The following is a 20570-nucleotide window of genomic DNA, read 5'->3' as shown; positions in this document are numbered from 1 at the left end:
CGCTGTCGTGGGCGACTCCATTGACCCTCAAATCACACTTCAACTAAATCTCAAAGCAATATGTTTCGATTGAAACGTGAAATTTTGCAAAATAATTATCATGAAGGAAAAATGCACCGCTCATAAACAGTATTTTACTGTGTTTTGTAATGCATACTTCGTTTATTTACGAAACCTCCTGCACATTACGTTGGTATGTTCCAATATGATGCACTATCAAGGTCAAACCACTAGGGGGCGCACTACTGTTGCAAGTCACCTATTTTCCTTTTTTTGCGCTATCGATACAGTATAATATTAACAGTATATTGGACAACATATGGGAGGAAAACCTGTCTTTTCTTTAAATAAATTAGATTTTGGTGGATAATATATTACACATATTAGATCAAGAATGAACTGTGAAAATTCTGTACATAGTAATATTTTTTATACTAAAGTAGTCTTTAGTTTTTTAAATTAGCTCCTTTTTATAATAGCAACTATACAAAAACCTCACATAACTGTAATGTATTAGTGTATGACCTTCCAACATTATTCCTATAACTTATAAATAAACGTGTGGGCTCTGCACCGCCCCCTCCCGGCCGTTGGGTGAAGGGCAACGAAGAACCGGTTCTCCTCGCCGTATCAAAACAACAGCGCTCCGGTCGGTCAGAGTCGAGCTGCAGTCGAGGGTTGTGAGCAGAGTGGAGCTGGTGTGAGAGGAGCCGATGCAGTGACGTGATGCAGTTTTATCCACGGGGTTATTTTTGAGATATGAATCAGAGCAACACACAATTTAAGGTAAGCGTGGTTCGTCTGATGCTAGAAGCTAGCGATGCTAGCTTCACAGTCGCGGCTTAATCGGTTAGCAACGCTGTTACACATGCGGTGCGTTTATTGTCGGCGCAGCTTTCCTCACTCACATCTGCACGTTGACATGTATGCATTTGTGGCCGGTAATGCTACATCACGGGGCCGATGGTGCGGGTGGTGCCGCGGTGTGGTACCGGTGCCACCTGACGTTAGCCGGTCGCTTCCACGGTGCGCTCGGAGCAGCCGCGACGGCACGACGGGGGGGGCATTTAACCTTGACGCTTCGCGGCCGCCCCGGGGGGCCAGATTCGTGTAACATCAGCCGCGTGTTCGTGGACGGAATCTAGGCGCGGGGATGAGCCCGCTTGGTTCTCGCGAGTCCTGCAAAGCCTGTAACGTCAGAGCGGCTGCGTGCGGCTCGGCAGCCGGGCGTGGGGACGGCGTGCTACCGGGCGAGTGTCAGAGCCGAGAGGCGCGGCCGAATCCGCGCACGCCACCCTAACACGAGCCATGCAGAACGGGCTCCACGAGCTTAGATGACGCTTGTGTCATCATCGCCGGCACCACGACGCGGAGCCGGTTCAGAACGCCGCCAGGCGCCCTAGCTGAGCCCCGCTAGGCTCCTAGCCGCCCGGCTTGGCCCATTGTTGTCTGCACGGCCCATCTGTCACCGAGACGCTTCTCCTGTTTGACCTGCTTCCTGCAGAGGTTGTAGGAACACACGTTAATTATACAGTGGGATGCAAAACAGATCATGCTGACACACTAGTTAAAATATTCATATATTCATTTTTTCTGTCTACGGTAAAAGTCCATTTAAAGCAAGCCTCCATCCAAATATTAATAAAGTTAATAGACATAGGAGTCATAATGATGTAAGGGAAGACTATATTTTCCTTTCACTTACAGAGGAAGTCTTTATCTAGGGCTCTGTTAACGGTCTGCACATGTATGAGCACCTGATTATTGTCTCAGTTACAAACTCGTTAGAATGTACGTCTTCTGGCCTCTCACTTGTTTCCTCACGTCCTCATTCCTCAGCTTCTTTTGTGTTGCATCCACCAAAGTCACGCCACCGGCTGCAGCGCTCTCGGTCACTGACCTGTTTGAGCGCTGCCTCCCTCATCAGTGTGCACATCACCTACCACCAACTCCACACGTCAGTTTCTCTAACAAGTGCATTCATCCACTGCTGGACGCTAATTAGAAAGGAGCCTTGCTGCCTAGAGACATGCGCGCCTGCTGCCGCTCCCAGATGTATTATTTACAGCGAGATGGAGCAAACTGTCTACAAGTCGCACACACGCTTTTGTTTGTTATGGGAGCGTTCATTCATAAAATCACTCACTAGCCTATTTCCAAAATAATGAGAGGCGCCATATGTCGTGGTATTTACATTTTCACCAGACATGTTCGTGTCTGGAGCTATTCTGGTGGTTACAGCTGCCTGAGTGACATTATGTTTTAAGTGCCAGCTTTAGTTCATTAGATCAAATGCTATGCAAACAATTTTTATGTAGAATGTATTGAGGAATTGTGTTTTACTGTAACTACAGTTAACGTTTATGTTTTATGGTGTGATCTAGTTGCAAATTTTCTGTTAAACAAAGATTGGTTTCTCATCCGTGACAGAGTGAAAGGATGGTTGATTTTGTGTGATTAACATATAGGGAAGTGGAGTGTGACGTCTGAAGATGTTCGAGTGGCTCTTAGAATGGGGAAGTCGTTGTCCTACTTGTGATGTTGTGATGCGCTCGTTGGTAGCAGTACACTGTCCTATTGGAAAATACACTGGAAAATGGGGCGGCGGGGAAGGAAATATTAAGTTCTTGATTAAAATAACCTAGCAAATCGTGCAGTAGCTAAAGATGGGCAAAAGAAAAGCTGCGTGAGAGCATACAGGCAGGAATGCTGACTGTTTAACATGATTTCATATGTAAATACACACTTCTTATCAGATCCCTTTGTCTTACCAGCTTGCCAGCTAGTGGTGTTTGATCTGGAGGGAGAGCAAAGGACGGCCGAGACCATGGAGCTGTCAGACGGCTTGTTGCTGCAGGTCAACAATGGGGAACAGTGGTGTAACCACTGGAAGCATCCCAGCGACGACTCCGTAAGCCCCGGAGCTAGTATCATTTCATTTTAGTCCCGCATCTGATCATGTTATATTCAGCTTTTCTTTTTTTCAAATCTCTTTAAATAAAGGACCGCAGCACCAGCCCCTCGGTCCTGCGCAGCGTCGCCAGCACGTGGAAGGAGGGCCTGCTGAACAGAAAGAGGCCCTTCGTGGGCCGCTGCTGTCACTCCTGTACACCCCAGAGCTGGGTAATGGAACACCACAGCTAGAGAACATTAACACAGGCTCAAGTCACGTCTAGTTGATTTATTTGTTCCATTTGTTCAAGAGTGTTTCAATTTGTGTCCTGGATAAACTAATGCAAGACATTAGCTACTTTAAAAAGAGTGCATGTGTCGCATAGTGAACACTAGTTTAGCAAAGTGGTTTTTGCACAAGAAGCTGTGAAGCAAAGACGATCTGCAGCACTTTGATGTCTTGTTACTTGTTAATGAGTTTTTTTTTTTGTTGCAGGATAAGCTGTTCAACGCCAGTATTCCTTCTCTGGGTTTGCGCAACGTCATCTACATCAATGAGACGCACACTAGGTAAACAAGGTCGAAAAAGGAGTAGTTCTTATACCTGCAACTTTATTTGGCGATAATGAACGTTTGAAACTCCACGTCGGGCCCGTGCACTTTCACATTTGGGATGGGCGTTGGGATCACGTGAGCTGGAGGTCCTGCTCCTCATTACGGTCGATGCGATACGGACACACGTGTATAATGAATGCCTTCGATTCAAGAGGGGCCATTCTGTGACACAGTGGCGAGGAAGACGGATAAATAATTGAGAGGTTGTTAGTGGACACGGCACACTCGCGTCTAGTGACTGACCCGAGCAGCCAAAAGTCGAGTCGGGGAACCTTAATACCTTAACCTGAGCTAATTTAAACAGAGGCTGCAACCAAACATCATTTGTAATCTGTTGGTGTTTGTTTTTTAATTAGTTAATTAATAATCAGTATATTCTAATGCTTCAGATGGTATCTTTAGGATAAGTTTGTTGATATGCAGATAAATAATCTTTCAGGATGTTTAAGGTGCAGCCTTGGACCACCTCATGCACTGGAGGCTGCTCATCCTACTAGTTGCTAATGATTAATGTAGTGAAAAATGCCTGTCTGGACCTCAAAGCTGCCATAATTAGGTATAAACGTGAAAATGCAATGAGTTGCACTTACAGACATGTTTCAGCTCATGACCTGCTGTAAATATAGACATTGTTCCTTTGTGGGCTCTGGTTATTTTGGTCTACACACACTGTGACATATTTAACCTAGGAAACATTAAACTGACCTCAACATGAAAATAGTCAGGAAATACATGTGATCAATGTTTTATTTCTGTTCATTTCTTCATGTGACGGACTTTTTTCTGGTCTCAACATGGTTTTCTGTAAACGTTATTCTGTTGTGCTCACGCAGGCAGCGAGGCTGGTTGGCCCGCAGGCTGAGTTACGTGCTGTTCGTCACCGAGAGAGACGTTCACAAGGACATGTTCACCAGGAACGTCGTGGACAACGTGCTCAACAACAAAAGGTAGGAGGCATTAAACAAAGCTATGTTGCAGTTAAGGAGGAAATGGCCCAGAAAGGCTGCAGAACTCGAACGCCTGCGCTGCTTGTGTTCATTGCAGTGTGGAGGCTGCTATCGTGAGTGTGGCCACAGATGCGGACGCTGTCATGCAGCCTGGTCAGGAGCACAAAGCTGTCAGTAAGGTGAAGCAGAAAGCCAGGGCCTTCCTCCAGGAGATGGTGGCCAACATTTCACCAGCCTTCATCAGGTGTGTGTCTCTGCTCATCACAGAGAACATACTGTAGTTTTACTGTGGAGTCAAACACTCAGTATGTGCTGTTTGTTTGTAGGCTGACTGGATGGGTCCTCCTAAGGCTCTTTAATGGCTTCTTCTGGAGTATACAGATTCACAAGGGCCAGCTGGAAATGGTCAAGAAAGCTGCTACCGAGGTTTGTAAAAACCTTTTTTGTCAGACTCTCATTTGTATAAAAATATGCAGTTTATATTAAACCGTCTGTTCTGTCTTTACAGCAAAATGTGCCCATGGTTTTCCTCCCTGTTCACAAATCCCACATTGACTACTTGCTCATCACCTTGATCCTGTTCTGTCACAATATCAAAGCGCCGCACATCGCTGCCGGAAACAACCTTAGCATGCCGATACTCAGGTAAAAGGCCTTTGGAGCCTTGTGTGGTTTGATCTGTGAAGTGTGATTGTGCTATAATAAATTAGAGCAGTGTGATCTTGAAAGGGAATTCCCTGGAAATGCATCAAAACAGTAGCACAGCTCTGATTTTAGAGTTAATAACCTGTATTTCCAACCAGTAAAGTCTTTACGCCAGAAGAATCTTTTTCTGCAAACTTAATAGAACTTTCATTTGTTCTCAGCACCTTGATCCGGAAACTGGGGGGATTCTTCATACGGCGAAGGATGGAGGAGACGGGTGATGGGAAGAAAGACGTTTTGTACAGATCACTTCTACATGCAGTATGTGAACAGAACGGCTTGTTTACCATGTGAAAGTCATCTGGTTGCTTTTCTTTATTTTTTTTAAGTGCAAGGTTTCCTTATGCAAGTTCAGACTGTCTTTGTGCTGCCCTTTTTATTTTCCTAAGTGATGATACAGTTAGTTCATATGTTTTGCAACGCATCAAGCTCCTCTATTACTAGTTTTCATTAATAGGCCGACATAAACTAGTGTGTACAGAATGTTCTTCCCTGTACTGGCCCACATGGATGTGTCTCATGCTGCTGTGAATTAATCTTTAATGGGAGCTTGAATAGTTGAATGTGACTTCTAACCTTTAATTCACTTGGACGCAGCCACGGTAATTTCATTAGAGGTATAGGATGTCACGTGTTGCATCAGGCTGGTGGGATGAAATGTCCATTTGTTAGTGCAGATGGTCACAGCAGGGAGTCTGGGTCAGGCTAGTGTGAACTCAAGCTATTTTTAAATTCATTCCCGTTTTAACTGTCTGGTTAATATTTCACATTCTTCCTGTGTTGTTGGTGCAGATGCTGCTTTTCAGATGTGAGCCTTGCCTTTAGCTTTCCTGTTTGCATAGTGTGACTTCATTCTCCAGGCACTTTGGCCGCTTAGTGAGTTTACTAGGTGGTGCATGTCTCTGTTCTAAATTGCTGTTAAATATTGTGCCTCTAAGATAAGAGCTATCAGTTGAAGACACGAGGGGCTGTTTGAGTGATGACCCACATTTCCTCATCCGCCACGCTGCCAGTGTTTAGAGCGCACACTATGGTGCTGTGGACCGAGCAGCACTTTGGCAGGAGTAAAGCGAAAAACCATGGCATTCCTGTGTCTCTCACGGATACGTCTCTACTGGACGATGTGATGTGATTAGATTAGATTGTTCAGACTCTGGCATCGGGGCTGGAGACAGCTGTGTACATATTGTGTGCTACTCTACGGGATACAATTACACAACACGGTTGTCTTGGCACATGCTCTGTTCTCCAGGGTTTGTTGCAGGTTAAAGCTGTTGTTGACCATCACTCATGTTTATTCTCTATGCAGCAGCCTAGTCTTGGCCTCGGCCCAGTGTAATAGATGATTTTACAGCAAATATCACTATAGACTCCCCATTCGTCTGACTTCTGGTGTTCACCTTCACCTTCTTTCTTTCAGTACACTGAGGAGCTGTTGCTTCAGCAGCAGTTTCTGGAGGTCTACCTGGAGGGGACGCGCTCCCGCAGCGGTAAACCGTCTGTGCCGCGTGCAGGCATGCTGTCCATCGTAGTAGACACCCTGTGCACCGGCTCCATCGCAGACGTACTGGTGGTGCCAGTTGGCATCTCCTACGACCGCATTATTGAGGGCAACTACAATAGCGAGCAGCTGGTAGGTGCCTGGATCGCATCAGCACCTTGTGTTTGTGTGCGCCTGCTTTTGTTAAACATGAAGTCAACTTCTGAACTGCTCAAAAACTCCAGGGCAAACCCAAGAAGAATGAGAGTTTGTGGGGAATTGCCTGTGGGGTGTTCAGGATGCTGAGGAAGAACTACGGTTGTGTTCGTGTTGACTTCAACCAACCCTTCTCCCTAAAGGTGAAGGGAGCGACATGTAGTTAAACAAGAAATTCATAAACTACAGGTTATGTCATTTTCAGGCTGGTAGACATTTTTAGTGACTGTGTGTGTTTATGTGGTGTAGGAATACCTGGACACTCAGAGAAGCCGGCACATTCCACCACCGGTGTCCCTGGAGCACAGCTTGATGCCCACCATCATTTCTGCACAGTAAGGACAAACTGAGTCTTAGTGGTTGGTGTCCTCTTAAACTTTAATTCAGACTATGTAATGAATTGCGTCTGTTCATGTGTTCCAGGCCTGATGCTCAGCCATTTGAGGAGCAGATTAACCGAGAACTGCCCGAAGACGTCCTACGACGTCAGCTTATTAATAACCTCGCCAAGCACGTCATCTTCAGTAAGATACGACACGACACAGGATTATGTGCCATGATGCAAGATCAAGATGTTTATTAATCCTTTTAAATGCCGAATTTACAATAAATCTTTCAGCTTTATGTTCTCACACGGCTGTACTGTTAATCTATCATTTAGAGCGGCTGCTGCATTCCGCTCTTATCTTGTCAAAGCACAGGCGACTACTTTTCCTCCTGTTACAGGTACACCTGCTTACTGTAGCAAAGGCAGCACTCATGAAACACTATCCATCATTCTGCCTCCATTAATTGAAATCCAACACAGCACAGCATCACTGCGCTCCGGCTCACTCTGGGTGTTTGGACCCAGGGTAGCTACAGAAACTGGTTCATCCCAGCTACATTCTCCTGTGCTGGGCCCGTTTCCTTTCTTCTGTTTTTTTTTTTTTTAACTTTACTCAGCCAATGACAGAGCCTCCAGCTGGATGGCATGTTGTTTTCAGCCAATGAGAGTAAGGGGAGGATAGAGAAGCAGAGGAGGGAAGGAATGCAGAGCAACTGCTCACAAATGTTTTACGTCACAGTTCTGATTGTGCTTAAGATGAACTATAGTAACCCTGGCTGTCAATCACACAAACCCACACAGTCTGCATAACACCTACCATGTCGCCAATAGAATCAGGCCTTTGGCAGCTGCTTAACTCTTATTCCCAGTTTTATCTAAGACACACCTGCCATGTTGATAGGTTTGGCAGTAAAGAGCTGGTTTTGTGTGTGGACTATGTATTTGCCCATCATTTAACATGTTACTGTGTTTTAGTCTTCCACCATCTGTCTGGTCAGCTGCAGAAACGTTTCCCTTTGATACTGTTATCTTTACACCATGTCGTGTGTTGCTCATTAAATCCTCTTTGTTTCCATGACAGCGGCTAATAAATCCTCGGCCATCATGTCTACTCATATTGTAGCCTGTCTGCTGCTGTACAGACACCGTCAGGTAAGACCAGCTACAGTGCATTACTGTTTATTAATATATTTGTCCATCTTCATATTTTCTAAATTATTTTTTTGTTAATCAGATGTGATGTTAATGCCACGTGTGTAGTATGAGATTATCTCTGCGTTTCCCGCACAACTGTGTCTGTACATTAGTGGTAGGCCTCTGCCCTCTGCAGGAGGATTAGGACAGCTAATGAAAGTGTCTTTAGGATCTGTGCAGTGCTGCATATAACAATATAGGACGAGTCCAACATTTGATTGGCTTGGATAAGTTTATGGGGTCACTGATTGTTGGTTGTGATTTAAATTGTTTTTTTAAAACCATATTGCTCCAGGGGGTGGTGCTGTCCAAGCTGGTGGAAGACTTCTTCAACATGAAGGAGGAGATCCTGTCGCGGGACTTCGACCTTGGCTTCTCCGGGAACTCGGAGGATGTGGTCATGCGCGCCCTCCACCTTTTGGGAAACTGCGTCAACGTGACCAGCAGCGCAAATCGCAACGGGGAGTTCACGATCGCTCCCAGCCAGACGGTGCCGGCGCTGTTTGAGCTCAACTTTTACAGCAACGGCCTTTTCCATGTGTTCATCCCTGATGCCATCATTGGTATGTTGACCAAGCAGCATGTCGGTTTGCGTGTTTGTCACCCAGCTGCATTGCTCTATGCACTGTGAATTTGATCTTAGCTAGTCATCGAGTCTCAACTTTTCGAACTAATTTTATGATTTATCCCCAGCTTGCAGCATCCTGTCCCTGCAGCGGGAGCTGGTGGTGGAATCAGAGTCAGATCACCAACCCAGTGCTCCCAGTAGCGTCCTGCTTAGTCAGGAAAGGCTCATCCGTAAGGCTGCCGGGCTCTCCCACTTCCTTTCCAACGAGGTGGCAGTGGCACCTGTAAGTCCCACCTTTGCACCTTGGAGTACACAGCATCTGTTGCCTTCACTTGCATGATTTCTTCCAGTATTCACAGTGTCTGTGTCTTTCTGTGTCACACAGCCCTGTCAGACTATTTACCAGGTTTTTCATGACGCAGTGACACGGCTGATCCAGTATGGAGTTCTTTATGTAGCGGAGGTCAGTTAACAGACCTTAGCATTAGTGGACAAAAATAAAACTGTCTGCTTAATGCTGGAAGGGTCAGATGACTGAATATATGTTTGTTTGTCAGGAGGATCAGGAAGAGCTCAGTCCCAGCCCCACAGAGGAACCTTGGCCCAAAAGGTTCCCTGAGCCCCTTTCCTGGAGAAGTGATGAGGAAGACGAGGACAGTGACTTTGGAGAGGAGCAGAGGGATCGCTACCTAAAGGTTTATGGTTTGAAAATGAAATAGATCATGGTGCTATTTAAAACCAGCCAGTGCTGATTTTCTCTGCTTGTATTTGTGCTGATCAGGTGAGCTCGTCCACCGTGCACCAGGAATTTTTCGTCTTTCTGCAGCGACTGCTTAGCCCAGTGCTGGAGGCATACAGCGGGGCTGCAATCTTCGTCCACAGCCTCACGCAGCCCACGTCGGAGTCCGACTATACCCAGAAGCTCTTCAGATACTTGCTCACACGCACAGAGAGAGGCGTCGCTGCTTATGGTAAAACTCTAGTAATTCCCTACGTGCTGTTTACAGAAAACGTGTTATATTTAGAATTTGTTGTGCAGCCTCAGCCGAGTCTCAAGTTATTCTGTGAGCAGATTAAATAGCATATCTAAACACAGGGTTTTGCTTTTCAGGGGAAAGTGCAACTCATTACCTGGTTAAGAACACAGTGAAGACATTCAAAGAGCTCGGGGTAAGAAGTCAAGGACTATACGCATGCGTACATGAATTAAATGTAGTAACTGGCATTAATTTTAAATAGAGTGGTGTTTGTCGCTTTATGTTAATGTGTGGCCATTTCTGTGTAGGTCCTAAAGGACAGAAGAGAGAACAAGGTGACCACCCTGGAGCTGAGCAGCACCTTTCTACCTCAGGCCAATCGGAACAAACTCCTGCAGTTCATCTTAAGTTTCGCACTGTTGTGACCAGGACGCGTTTCCACCCAGCTCAGACCCTAGGCTCCTTCCAATAAAGGGCTTCTACTGGTTACGTCTCAACAATCCCAGGTGCTACTCTGTGGAAAGCTTTACCAGGAAGTGCCTTCGTGTAAAAGCAGCTGACTCTTGGCTGTGAGTTGGAAGTGACTTGAAGCCAGTCTTCCCACTTGTGTTCCCGTCTACAGTCCCTTGTTTTAGAACGGTGCAGCTGGTAAAACACCGTGATACCTGCTTTAAATAGGTACCTCAAGAGACAGTTTTATTAGGACGATATAGTCACATAGTTTAGTCAATAATAACACTTTTACAGTAATCTGAACAGTTTAAGCTGCCTTTCATCAAAACAAGTGATCAAGAAAAATATGCAGAACAATATACAAAAATAGTAGTAATATAGAAAAAATATTTTTATGTTGACCATTTATAAAACGGCTGTAGTTTATGCAGTGCGTTTCACAATTATAGCGTCAACATGTAGTTGCTGTACATATGTTGGTCACAAGAACAATTTGTCATTTGTGTAGTTAAATATGATGGCGACATTGGATAGAAATGTTACATATCCTCATTTTCATTTCAACTGTCGGTCCAATGCTTCCGACTGGTGAAAACTCTCAAATCATAAGGTAACAAACCAGTTCAGACCTGCAGCAATACCACCATTAGTAAAATGTGTCTGACGAACGTGTGAAGTCTAAAGTCGCAGCCGCCACAGCTACAGTAAGTGCATTCAAACCACTGATATTTAAGTGCATTCAGTTTCACCTCTCATCATGGGCATGATGACGAGTGAGCTCGCGTGTGCGCAACACCTCACTTCTTAATGATTGTTCCACAGCACAGCATTTCAAATACTTAGTACCAGCCATCACACACAGTTGCAGTTCTTCGGTCATGCCTTTCAGGGAGAGCACATATTTAGGATTACCACCGTTTTTGTACGATCAACACTGTATAAAAGCCTTTTTATCATTCAGAAACCCGAGATAATCCAGTTGAGCTAGAGGCCGGGTCGTAAAACGCTGGCTCTGTCGTACTGTTGGGATTAGAGAGGATGCGTTCCTTCAGTTGTTTACTTTTAATACAGACTATCGCGAATTAAGGTTCAGAACAAAAACAGTAACGTCATCACGTTTACCCTTTTTTCTGTTACAGTGAGTGAGTTACTTTTTTTTAGCACCCCTGTCTTACTTCTCTAATTAGTCTTTTTTTTTAACACCAACTGCCTGTAAATAGATTCTGGTCATTTGTGTTTTTAGTTGTGGGGGGGTGTCACAGGTTGGACCCAAAATCCGAGTTGAAGAATTTAAGGTAAAATTATGGCTGAATTCAAAGTAATGAAAATGCACAAAATTACTTATTGTGATTTCTTCTAAATCAGGAGCTTAAAGGCTCAAACCAAAAGGGACCTGATGCTGGAAAAAGTGAGTGTGAGTGTTAAAGACCCACATTCTCGATCTGTCAGGAAAAATAAACGCCAGCGTGTGTTACAAGCATTCAACGTTCTGCTTTATTTGATATAAAAAACCTGCATATTATTATGCAGTTTATGGCTGAAAAAAATCCATAAATGAAAGTTACTGATGAAGGTTAGTGAATGACGTCCTATAGCAGGTTGAAGAACAGCAAAGTATGTTATTTCAGTGGGAATGTGATTAAAGGCGCACAAGCATTTCTGAGCCCACTATCGGTTTCAGTCCTCACTGGCCAAGTCCAAACCACTTTACGTACTGTACTGCATGTTTCCTCCAGTCGCCTTTAGTCATCAGCGCTTCAGCGTGAGCCCAGAATTGTGTTTGTGTGCGAGTCATGCTGAAAAGCAAGGTAGTCGTTTGCGTAGGAGATAAAAGTTGGTTACCTCTTGAATGTATTTCATGTCTCTCTCAAAAGGTCAGCGTGATAGTGTAGAATATTCTGGAGTCTGTACAGGTGTGATCAACTTTTTATTAACTGCACGTGGGAGTTGTTGAGACTTGCTGCATTAACAACATCCCACTACTCTGTAGGATAGAGAAAAAAAAACAAGCCTGTACTGGGGGAGCAGGTGCCATTTTAATGCACTGTAGTGATCTTTTGAGGGTTGTTTGTTGTGTTTGTGCATGTTGAAACTATAATGTGTGAGAATCCAAAACTGTAGATTACAAAAACAGGAACTTGTTGTTACTAAAAAAAGACTCACCAGCTAATAAAAAAAAAAAAGAAAAAGTCACTGTTTTGGTTCTTGCTCTCAGAGAAACGCACAATTGGCATTAGTAGTTGTTGTTTTTAAATAAATTAACAATAGATTAACAATGGTTTCTTGTCTCTTTATTTTAATTATGTATGTAAATATCTGTATTGATTTTTCATAATTCTAGACTAGATCTACAGAGTTTTTTTTTTTAAACAAGAACACGTTTTGTCAAGAGACAACTTAAGTAATCTGAACTACTTCACTTGAAGCACAGGAGTCATAGGAAGCCATTGTGATTAGTTGCGGAGGAGGCACTGCCTTGTTATGTTAGGACCATGTGAGGAGGCTATAAATGGAGGAGTGAGACGTGCAGAAGCTGCTGTGACGATGAGGAGGATGAAACTGAACAGACAAGTGTGCGTCCTTCTGCCCAACAAGCAGCATCTGGACTCCACTGTCAGGGTGAGTTTTTTTCTCCAGGAGAATGTTTCTCTATAGATGCTGGGTAAGTTTGATGCGGTTAATATATATATATATATAATAACGCTGTTTTCATACTAGTTTGCACACTTTCAGGTGAAAGCCAGAGGCTGTGAGGTGCTGAACAGTGTGTTAAAGCAACTTGGCATCAGTGAACTACAGGTCTTTGGTCTGGCTGTCGTCAAAGGTCAGTCGGTGCCTGTGAGGGAGTTGTTTGTACTTCATTTAACGGCATGTTGAGTTTAAGGGAGGCTGTCGCTAACGAGGATCTAATCTCATTATCGATTCGTGAAGTTGATGATGTGGTTCATTGGTTATTGCTGTAATAAACCATATGTATGTTTTACTTTAGACAATGAATACCTCTTTCTTGATTTGGACCAAAAATTGAGCAAGTACTTTGGCAGTAAATGGAGCAGAGGGTCCACAGCAGTGAGTTGATTGTGGTGAAGTAGGATTTGTTGATTCTGTCGCAAAAACTGTGTATTTGCAATATTTAGTGAATCAAGTTCACACAAACAGGAATACTGAACACCCCGTTTTGACTCTGCTGAAATATTTATTCTACTTTCCAGGTCCCATTCATTATATTTCTGAGAGTTCAGTATTATGTAGAGAGAGGCCAGCTAATATTGTAAGTCAGTCTCCCATCCCATCAATCTGAAAAGATTCATGTTTTGTGTATTCGTGTTTCTCTGCACTGTGTAATTTCTGTGTCCCAACACACAACCTGCGCTTGTATCAGGAGCAGCAAAGTGCAGCAGCTCTACTTCACTGAGCTGCGGCACAAGGTGCTGCGTTCACAGAGCCACCATCAGGAGGCTTTGCTCTTCCAACTGGCAGCTTCTGCACTTCAGGCTGAAGTCGGGGATCTGGAGCCGGGAGACGGGACGGAGGAGGAGGGAGAACACACACGTTACTTCCTTCCAGAAGACTATTTCCCATCTTGGGTAAAAACATTATTGAGAGCAATGCAACTGATTTTCTCAGTGATTATGATTTTCCAGCGTGTGACATAAAGTGTTTTTAGCTGATAAAGCGGCGTGGACGAGAATATCTGCTCCAGCACTGCCCAGTGTTGCACAGCGAGTTGAGAGGTCTGTCACATAACCAAGCCATCCTGCAGTTCATGAGAGACGTCAGCAGCCTGCAGGACGTACCAGTTACCTTCTACAGGATGAGACGAGTGAGAATTGTTCTGATGCATTGGCCTCATTAGGGCTCAGCCGGAGTCAGAGTCCATCTTTGCCGTAACAGATGCTAAATATCAGCTTTGAGCTTTCAAATTCTTTTTTTATGAGCAGGACAAACAAGAGCAGAGAAGTCCCATCCTTCTCGGTGTGACACTGAAAGGAATCTACATTTATCAGGTGGACCAGCTTTAATTCATTAAGTGTTTATCGTGTAATTAAAATTCTTGACCATGTTACACCTGAATTTGCGTGTATTAAAATTTTGACTTCATTGAATATTTTTCAAGGAGGTGGAAGGGAAACTGTGTCTGTTGTTTGAGTTTTCCTGGACTGATATTGACTGCTTCACACACCAGGTTGGTCCTAACGACAACAGGCTCACCTGATACTCATCTATGTCTGTTTCTTTATCCTGACCTTCTCTTAAATCCCCCCTTTCTCCAGGGAAGTAGGTTTGAAATCACCGCAGTGGGCTCTCTGTGCGTCCCTAAGCTGGTGTATTACACACAGTCCGCTTTCCACTCCAGACACGTCCTCAAGCACCTCAGCGACAGTCACCGGTTCCACATCAACACCAGGGAGGCTGTGAGCTACATCCAACAGCTGGAAGACGCGCAGGGTTAGCAGAGCGATGCTATTCCTTTTAAGTGATGCAACATTTAATTCAGCCATATGATTTGAATTAAGCCAAAGCTGCACGTTTTAAAGCTGCACCTTCAGTATAATCACATTCCTCTGCAGCTAACCAGCTCCACAAAGAGGCCTACGTCTGTGACACAGCACGCTTAAGACAGAGGCTTCAAGGCGGCAGCCTCGCATCCTCCATGTCTGACTGCAGCGCCGCAGTGGAAACGAGCTTCGCTTGGTCCAAAGAGGAAGAGGAGGGTACGACAGGTCAGCGAAGAGGCTCAAATAGACTGTATTAACTACTACAGTATGGTACTGGTTAGAAATCTAAATGACACAATTGGCATCGCTGTGTTTGTTTCTGCTTCGGCAGAGGCTGAGTCGAGCATGGATGAACCAGAGGAGGAATTTGTTGACAACCCAGCTGACGTTCCCTGGCTGGCCGAGCTGCTCCGCGGTGCATTCCTTAATGGAGCCTCTGCGTTTCCCTCCTCTTACTGGGCAGGTTAGTGAACACACGCATATCGAAATGAAGCCAATTTCATTACTAGTGTCATGTGCATTGTGTAACCGGGTGTCCTCTTCTATAATCAGCTGTCACCATGGAAATGAAACAGGTGAGCAAACGACGCATCTCCTCTCCTCTGATGATTTGCAGCACGGCATCAAAGCTCCTAGCGTTTTCTCTGATCTTGTGCAGGTTCTGAGGCGGAGAGCCGATGAAGGCGTTTCTGTGGACTAGTGTACCAGGACCGATGTGGATTCAGAACATTCAATTCAATTTTCAATTCAGGACAATGTTGTTGTTGTTTTTTTTTTACACTGTTAACTTGGTTGTTCAAATTAGACACAGATCTGGCAACTTCAGAAAGCAAAGAATGCTCTTAATTCCATGTAATTTAAGTGCAGCTACTTGTTTGTTTCTTGAGTGTTACCTTTTAATAGACAATAGTTTAGATTTATTATGCATGTATGTACAATTAGTATTGAAGTAAAAGTGGACAAATTCTGCTGATTTTTTAAATTGAAATAAAATGTCAATGTCAAATAAACTATTGATTTAAAATGTAAATCGACGTAAACTGATTCAAAAGTTCCGACTGGCTACGTCATCGAATACGCAACCAATCAGCGACAGGCTATGTTCCAATCGCGGAAGCAACTCGGAACAGCTGCGGGAGCAAAAGTTGATGCTGTCATTTGATACATAAATTCAGCCTAAACGATATGTAAACAATTAAAACAGCACAAAAGACAACTCCTATAGTTTCGGTCTAAATGGCTTTTTCCTGGTCTCGTGTCGCGCCGCTTTGTCTAGTGGTTTTGGCACTTGCTGTCGCCATCGTCGGACAGAATTACGGTGAGTGGGTTAAAAGTGATGAACCGAACGTGTAAAAGTAAGTCGTGTCCGTTCATGGGGCGGAAACGGGCGACGGGTGTGGGTTTTCTCGGTGACTTGCAGCGCCCTCACCCGCTCACGCGCTCGTCTCCGCAGCGGCGCCGCCTCCGCTGACCCCCGCGCTCGGCGTCTGCGTCCTGGCCGGGGTGTGGCTCCTGTGGCGGGGCACCGGGTCGAAGGCTGGAGGCGGACAGCGCACCTTCGGCGGCCTCCTGCGTCACTACGCGGCGGTGAAGGCCGTGCGCTGGCTGGGCGAGCGGCAGCGGCGCAAACTCGAAGCCGACGCGCGCAACGTGACGCAAGTTCAGGAGGAGACTCTGCTCAAACGTCTGCGCAAGAACGCAAACACGTGTTATGGAAAACAGTACGACTTCCGCTCAATGAATGGTGAGAAGGTATAAAACTTTGGTACATTTATATTTTAATTAATTTATTTATACATCTGCTTATCATCTGAGGCCGCACTAAAGATAATGTTCTTACAACGCAGTGGCAAACCACAAAACCTTTTCTCTCATTTCCTGCAAACACGCACATCCGTGTTTTGCACCACACTGTGCTGCTGCCCTTCACGGTGGCTGATGCGCTTTCAGGCAGCGGCGGCTTCCGGGCGCATCACCCCGTCACCACGTACGAGCACTACCGCGAGCTCATCGGGCGCGTCGCTGCAGGAGAGGACAAAGTGCTGATCGCTGAGGAGCCCTCGCTGCTCGCCGTGACCTCCGGGACGTCAGGGCCCAGTGCCGTGCTGCTGAGCACCGAGGACACCAACCGCGACTTCTTTCTGCAGGTGAGGCTTGAGATCCAGCTGTTGTCGTGCTACAGAACGTGCGTTATGGTACTGTGTGTCGTTTTAGGGAGTGGCTGTGTGTTTGGATGCCATGCACGAGGCCTTCCCTGCAACCAACAGCCTCCAGCGCACGACTAAATTCTTCTACACACCAGCCCTTCGCCGCTCTGAGTCCGGCATTCCCATTGGCACAAACTCTTCCACCCCATCCTCCAGTCGCCATGTGCTCCATCTGTACACGACCCCAGCGCCTGCATTGGAGGTACGAGCGTGAGCTTCACGTCCGTTATTTACAGTGTGTGAAGTAGTTACTGTAGTTTCTGAATATTGCTTGTGCGGCTTTCTCTTGGTTGTAATACTTTTATAACAGTGAACCACAGTCTGTTCCCATGTGTTTCCTCAGGTTCCCGGTGAGAAGGAAGCCCTGTACCTGCATCTCCTGTTTGCACTGAAAGATCCCAGCGTGGGAACGCTGGAGTCCAACTTTGCCTCCACCATCTTTTATGCCTTCATTGCCTTACAGGTACAGTAGCATCACGGAAATGTTTGCAGATAAAGTGAATTTTTTACTGAGGCAACTTCTGACTGAAGCATAAGCTCTACTCATTTGCCTAATTTACTGTCTGTTTCCTAGAATCACTGGCAGGAGCTTGTGGATGACATTGAGCAAGGGAAGGTGAGCAGCGCTCTGGCTCTGGATCCCAGACTGAGGGCCAGGCTCGAGGCGCTGATGAAGCCAGATCCACAGAGGGCCGCTCAGCTTCGGGCCCACTTTCAGAATGGCTTCCGTGGAATTGCCAAGCAGCTATGGCCGCAGCTGAACCTGGTGCTGGCCGTGGACTCGGGCTCCAATCAGATCTACGGTGAAATGCTGAGAGAGAGCTACTGCCGAGGCGTGCCGTTCTACTCGCCTTTCTACGCAGCCACTGAAGGTTGATATCTAAAAAAACATACTGATACTACTTTTATAATAATATATATATAATACTTTTTTTTTAAATAACTGATTTTATTTTCAAAATATGGTCTGTATGATTTCTAAATTCTTCTTCTCAGTGTTTGGTCTAATAGTAACATCTTCCACTGCAGGTCTAATAGGGGTGAACCTGTGGCCACAGGAATCAAGCAGACGCTATGTGTTGTGTCCTCGCTCCATGTTCTGTGAGTTCCTGCCGGAAACGAGCCTGGAGGATGCGTCACCCCACACTCTGCTGATGGAGGAGGTGGTGGAGGGACAAAACTATGAACTTGTCATCACTAACGCTTCAGGTCTCTACAGGTTCGAACATTTTTTATTATTATGTAGACCATATATAGATCTTTTGTGAAATTCTATGTAAGTGCAGTTAGTGATGAAACCATTGGATGAGTTGCATACGTGACTGTGCTATTCACTGTTTTACAGGTATCGTATTGGAGATATTGTGAAAGTAGTTGGATTCCACCATAAGTGTCCTATAGTTGAGTTTCAGTACAGGTACATTATGTGTGCAAACAGGTGCTTGTAGTGTATTTCTGCTTGTTGGAATATTTTTCCTTACTCCTTACATCTGTTTCCTGTCAGACGGGGACAGATGCTGAATGTTCGGGGGGAGAAGGTGTCTGAGTTGTTGTTCCTGGGTGCTCTAAAGAAAGCTGTTGGCCAGTGGCCCCCAGCTCAACTGGTTGATTACTGCTGTGCTGAGAGCGGCATCATGGGTAAGACACCCCACAAATATCTGCATGGCCTCTGCTGAGTGGGTGGTCCGGTTCAGTCTCTTTACTGTGCTGTTGTAGGAGATTCAATAGGCGGCTCAGATCCTCACTACCAGGTGTTTTTAGAGTTGAAAGGTGTGAGGAACCTCACGGAGGAGCAGCGATACAAGGTAAGAAGAACCTGTCTAGGAGTCAAATCACCCTTTTTTGCATTATATGTCGATCACTGTGCCAGTCGTCTCTCCGCCAGCTGGACATCTGTCTGCAGCAGGACTCGGCAGTATACAAGTCATTCCGCATCAAAGGCAGCATCGGCCCGATGAGGGTTCAGCTGGTGGCGGAGGGTGCGTTCAGGGAGCTTCAAACGCAGATGATGGCCTCCTCCAACACCTCGCCCAACACCTTCAAAATGCACCGAGTGCTGCACAGGAGAGAGGACGCTCACTTCTTACTGGGAAAAACTATTTCCTGAAGCTGCCTGTTGAGGAAATTGCCATGACTGTGACTGAAGGAGATGTTTCAAGAATTTCACCACCTTTTTTGATGTGCTCAAAAACTTAACATCACTGATTCTTTTGACATTTGAATATTTCAACTTGCTTATTTGTCTTAACCATATTTATAATTCTAATAAAATGAAATGTGACAGTTCAGATCCACATCTGGACGCCTTGTTTAAGCTTGTAGAATATTTACACAGCTACATATTTACAAAATATTTCGGCCACAGTTGACACCATCTGGTGTTATTGAATTTAGCGGCACCATCACACTCATGATGCCGTAAGGAGCTGTGGAGATTACAGCAACATTTGGCAAGATTTGCATAATGTTTGGGGAGAGGAGAGCGCACACAGCATAAAGGTAGGCATGCAATCTGCACTTTATTGTACTAGAATGAGAATTAGAATGCATAAATGTTAACGAAGCCTTAGTTTCAGAGACGTTATTCTGATAATGTGGAGTTGCCTCCTGTGAGCTGCTAATAAGTGCCCACCTTGATCGGAGGGCGACGATCCCGACAGGAGCCACTAGAGGGAGCCAGATCTGCATTAGACAACACTTACGGTAACGCTTGTTTCTTTTTGAAGATTCTCCCTCATTCTTTTGGTAGATTTGGTCTCAGAGTTTAAACCAGTGACTGAACAACAGCTTATTCAAGTGGAAATGCCAGATAGTAAATGTATATCCATACATTCTACACATTCATCTAATGCCAGTGATTTCGGTGCATTGTTGTGTTTCATCTTTATGGTGGTATTTTGAGATGAGAAATGATTTCCAGTGTTACAGACGAGCAGCTTTTCTCGAGGCTGTTTCTCGTGTGTGTGTGTGTGTGTGTGTGTTGAGCCACGTTAGGCTTCCCTCCTGCAGGTCCCTCCATTCACAAAGTAGGGCTAGTATTTTTAGTAGCGCCCCATTTCAGCAGAGATGCGACACCTCGTGCTGTGATCCAGCACAGGGCAACCTCCGTAAGACACGGGAGCACCTCGCATTCATGAGCACTGAAGAAGTGACAGGACAAAATGATGCTGAACTGTCACAGGTGGACGTGCACTACTTTCTCTCTCATTAATTCTTCATTGATCTGGATGAAAACCTGGAATTTTAATGATAAAACATAGTGATTATGAAAATGTATCAGCAAGAGTTTTTTTTTCAGGTTTTCCCTTTCGTGCTTGATGTAGTGGTGTGATTTTTTTCATATCTGCCCCTCCACACGCACGCACGCACGCACGCACGCACGCACGCAACACATGTGCCTGGAGGATTTGCACGCAGACATTGACACGCAGAGCTTCTGGGCACATCTGCTCGCTACCAAGTTAATTCAGTATAAACAGCTGAGATCTG

The 20570-nt window shown here is 45.3% G+C and overlaps 3 protein-coding genes across 6 annotated transcripts; all 3 read left to right on the top strand.

Annotated features, from left to right (window-relative positions):
• The first annotated feature begins 594 nt into the window (after positions 1-594).
• gpam (glycerol-3-phosphate acyltransferase, mitochondrial) lies at positions 595-12651 on the top strand. Its single transcript, XM_029135331.3, has 21 exons — positions 595-786; positions 2775-2911; positions 3004-3123; positions 3389-3462; positions 4341-4454; positions 4552-4698; positions 4781-4880; positions 4963-5099; positions 5321-5420; positions 6580-6792; positions 6885-6998; positions 7105-7190; positions 7279-7379; positions 8265-8335; positions 8673-8940; positions 9071-9228; positions 9331-9408; positions 9503-9640; positions 9727-9916; positions 10057-10115; positions 10231-12651. Exons 2-21 carry the CDS (start codon positions 2828-2830, stop codon positions 10345-10347), a joined length of 2469 nt encoding a protein of 822 aa, XP_028991164.1. The 5' UTR covers positions 595-786; positions 2775-2827; the 3' UTR covers positions 10348-12651.
• Positions 12652-12780: 129 nt separating this feature from the next.
• On the top strand, positions 12781-15604 carry LOC114846423 (FERM domain-containing protein 6-like). The gene is made up of 13 exons (XM_029135340.3): positions 12781-12994; positions 13109-13199; positions 13365-13444; positions 13588-13646; positions 13758-13962; positions 14043-14198; positions 14317-14382; positions 14493-14561; positions 14650-14824; positions 14947-15099; positions 15206-15337; positions 15427-15449; positions 15533-15604. Exons 1-13 carry the CDS (start codon positions 12857-12859, stop codon positions 15572-15574), a joined length of 1389 nt encoding a protein of 462 aa, XP_028991173.1. The 5' UTR covers positions 12781-12856; the 3' UTR covers positions 15575-15604.
• A 6-nt stretch (positions 15605-15610) lies between these two features.
• ghdc (GH3 domain containing) lies at positions 15611-19369 on the top strand. 4 transcript variants are annotated; one of them, XM_029135333.3, is made up of 11 exons: positions 15611-16192; positions 16328-16618; positions 16825-17021; positions 17089-17283; positions 17425-17544; positions 17656-17953; positions 18111-18300; positions 18427-18498; positions 18586-18719; positions 18798-18886; positions 18967-19369. In XM_029135333.3, exons 1-11 carry the CDS (start codon positions 16111-16113, stop codon positions 19186-19188), a joined length of 1890 nt encoding a protein of 629 aa, XP_028991166.1. In that variant the 5' UTR covers positions 15611-16110; the 3' UTR covers positions 19189-19369. The 4 variants fall into 4 exon arrangements, with proteins under 4 accessions (XP_028991166.1, XP_028991165.1, XP_040924388.1 ...); XM_029135332.3 differs by having other exon boundaries at positions 16328-16626; positions 16722-17021; XM_041068454.2 differs by having other exon boundaries at positions 16295-16618.
• Positions 19370-20570: the final 1201 nt, after the last annotated feature.

This window comes from Betta splendens, chromosome 19 (genome assembly GCF_900634795.4).
Source record: "Betta splendens chromosome 19, fBetSpl5.4, whole genome shotgun sequence".
Classification (NCBI taxonomy): Eukaryota; Metazoa; Chordata; class Actinopteri; order Anabantiformes; family Osphronemidae; genus Betta; species Betta splendens.
The sequence above is the reverse complement of the archived record's forward strand: the minus strand, read 5'-3'. Positions and strand labels throughout refer to the sequence as shown.

Bases quoted from the DNA above. Each gene is read 5' to 3' on its own strand.
- gpam (XM_029135331.3), top strand. From the start codon at position 2,828: ATGGAGCTGTCAGACGGCTTGTTGCTGCAGGTCAACAATGGGGAACAG. The intron at 2,912-3,003 runs GTAAGCCCCGGA...CTTTAAATAAAG, and splicing joins AGCATCCCAGCGACGACTCC to GACCGCAGCACCAGCCCCTC. The intron at 10,116-10,230 runs GTAAGAAGTCAA...ATTTCTGTGTAG, and splicing joins AGACATTCAAAGAGCTCGGG to GTCCTAAAGGACAGAAGAGA.
- LOC114846423 (XM_029135340.3), top strand. From the start codon at position 12,857: ATGTTAGGACCATGTGAGGAGGCTATAAATGGAGGAGTGAGACGTGCA. The intron at 13,445-13,587 runs GTGAGTTGATTG...TCTACTTTCCAG, and splicing joins GGAGCAGAGGGTCCACAGCA to GTCCCATTCATTATATTTCT. The intron at 13,963-14,042 runs GTAAAAACATTA...AAGTGTTTTTAG, and splicing joins AAGACTATTTCCCATCTTGG to CTGATAAAGCGGCGTGGACG.
- ghdc (XM_041068453.2), top strand. From the start codon at position 16,111: ATGGCTTTTTCCTGGTCTCGTGTCGCGCCGCTTTGTCTAGTGGTTTTG. The intron at 16,627-16,721 runs GTATAAAACTTT...CTTACAACGCAG, and splicing joins GCTCAATGAATGGTGAGAAG to TGGCAAACCACAAAACCTTT. The intron at 17,954-18,110 runs GTTGATATCTAA...CTTCCACTGCAG, and splicing joins TTTCTACGCAGCCACTGAAG to GTCTAATAGGGGTGAACCTG.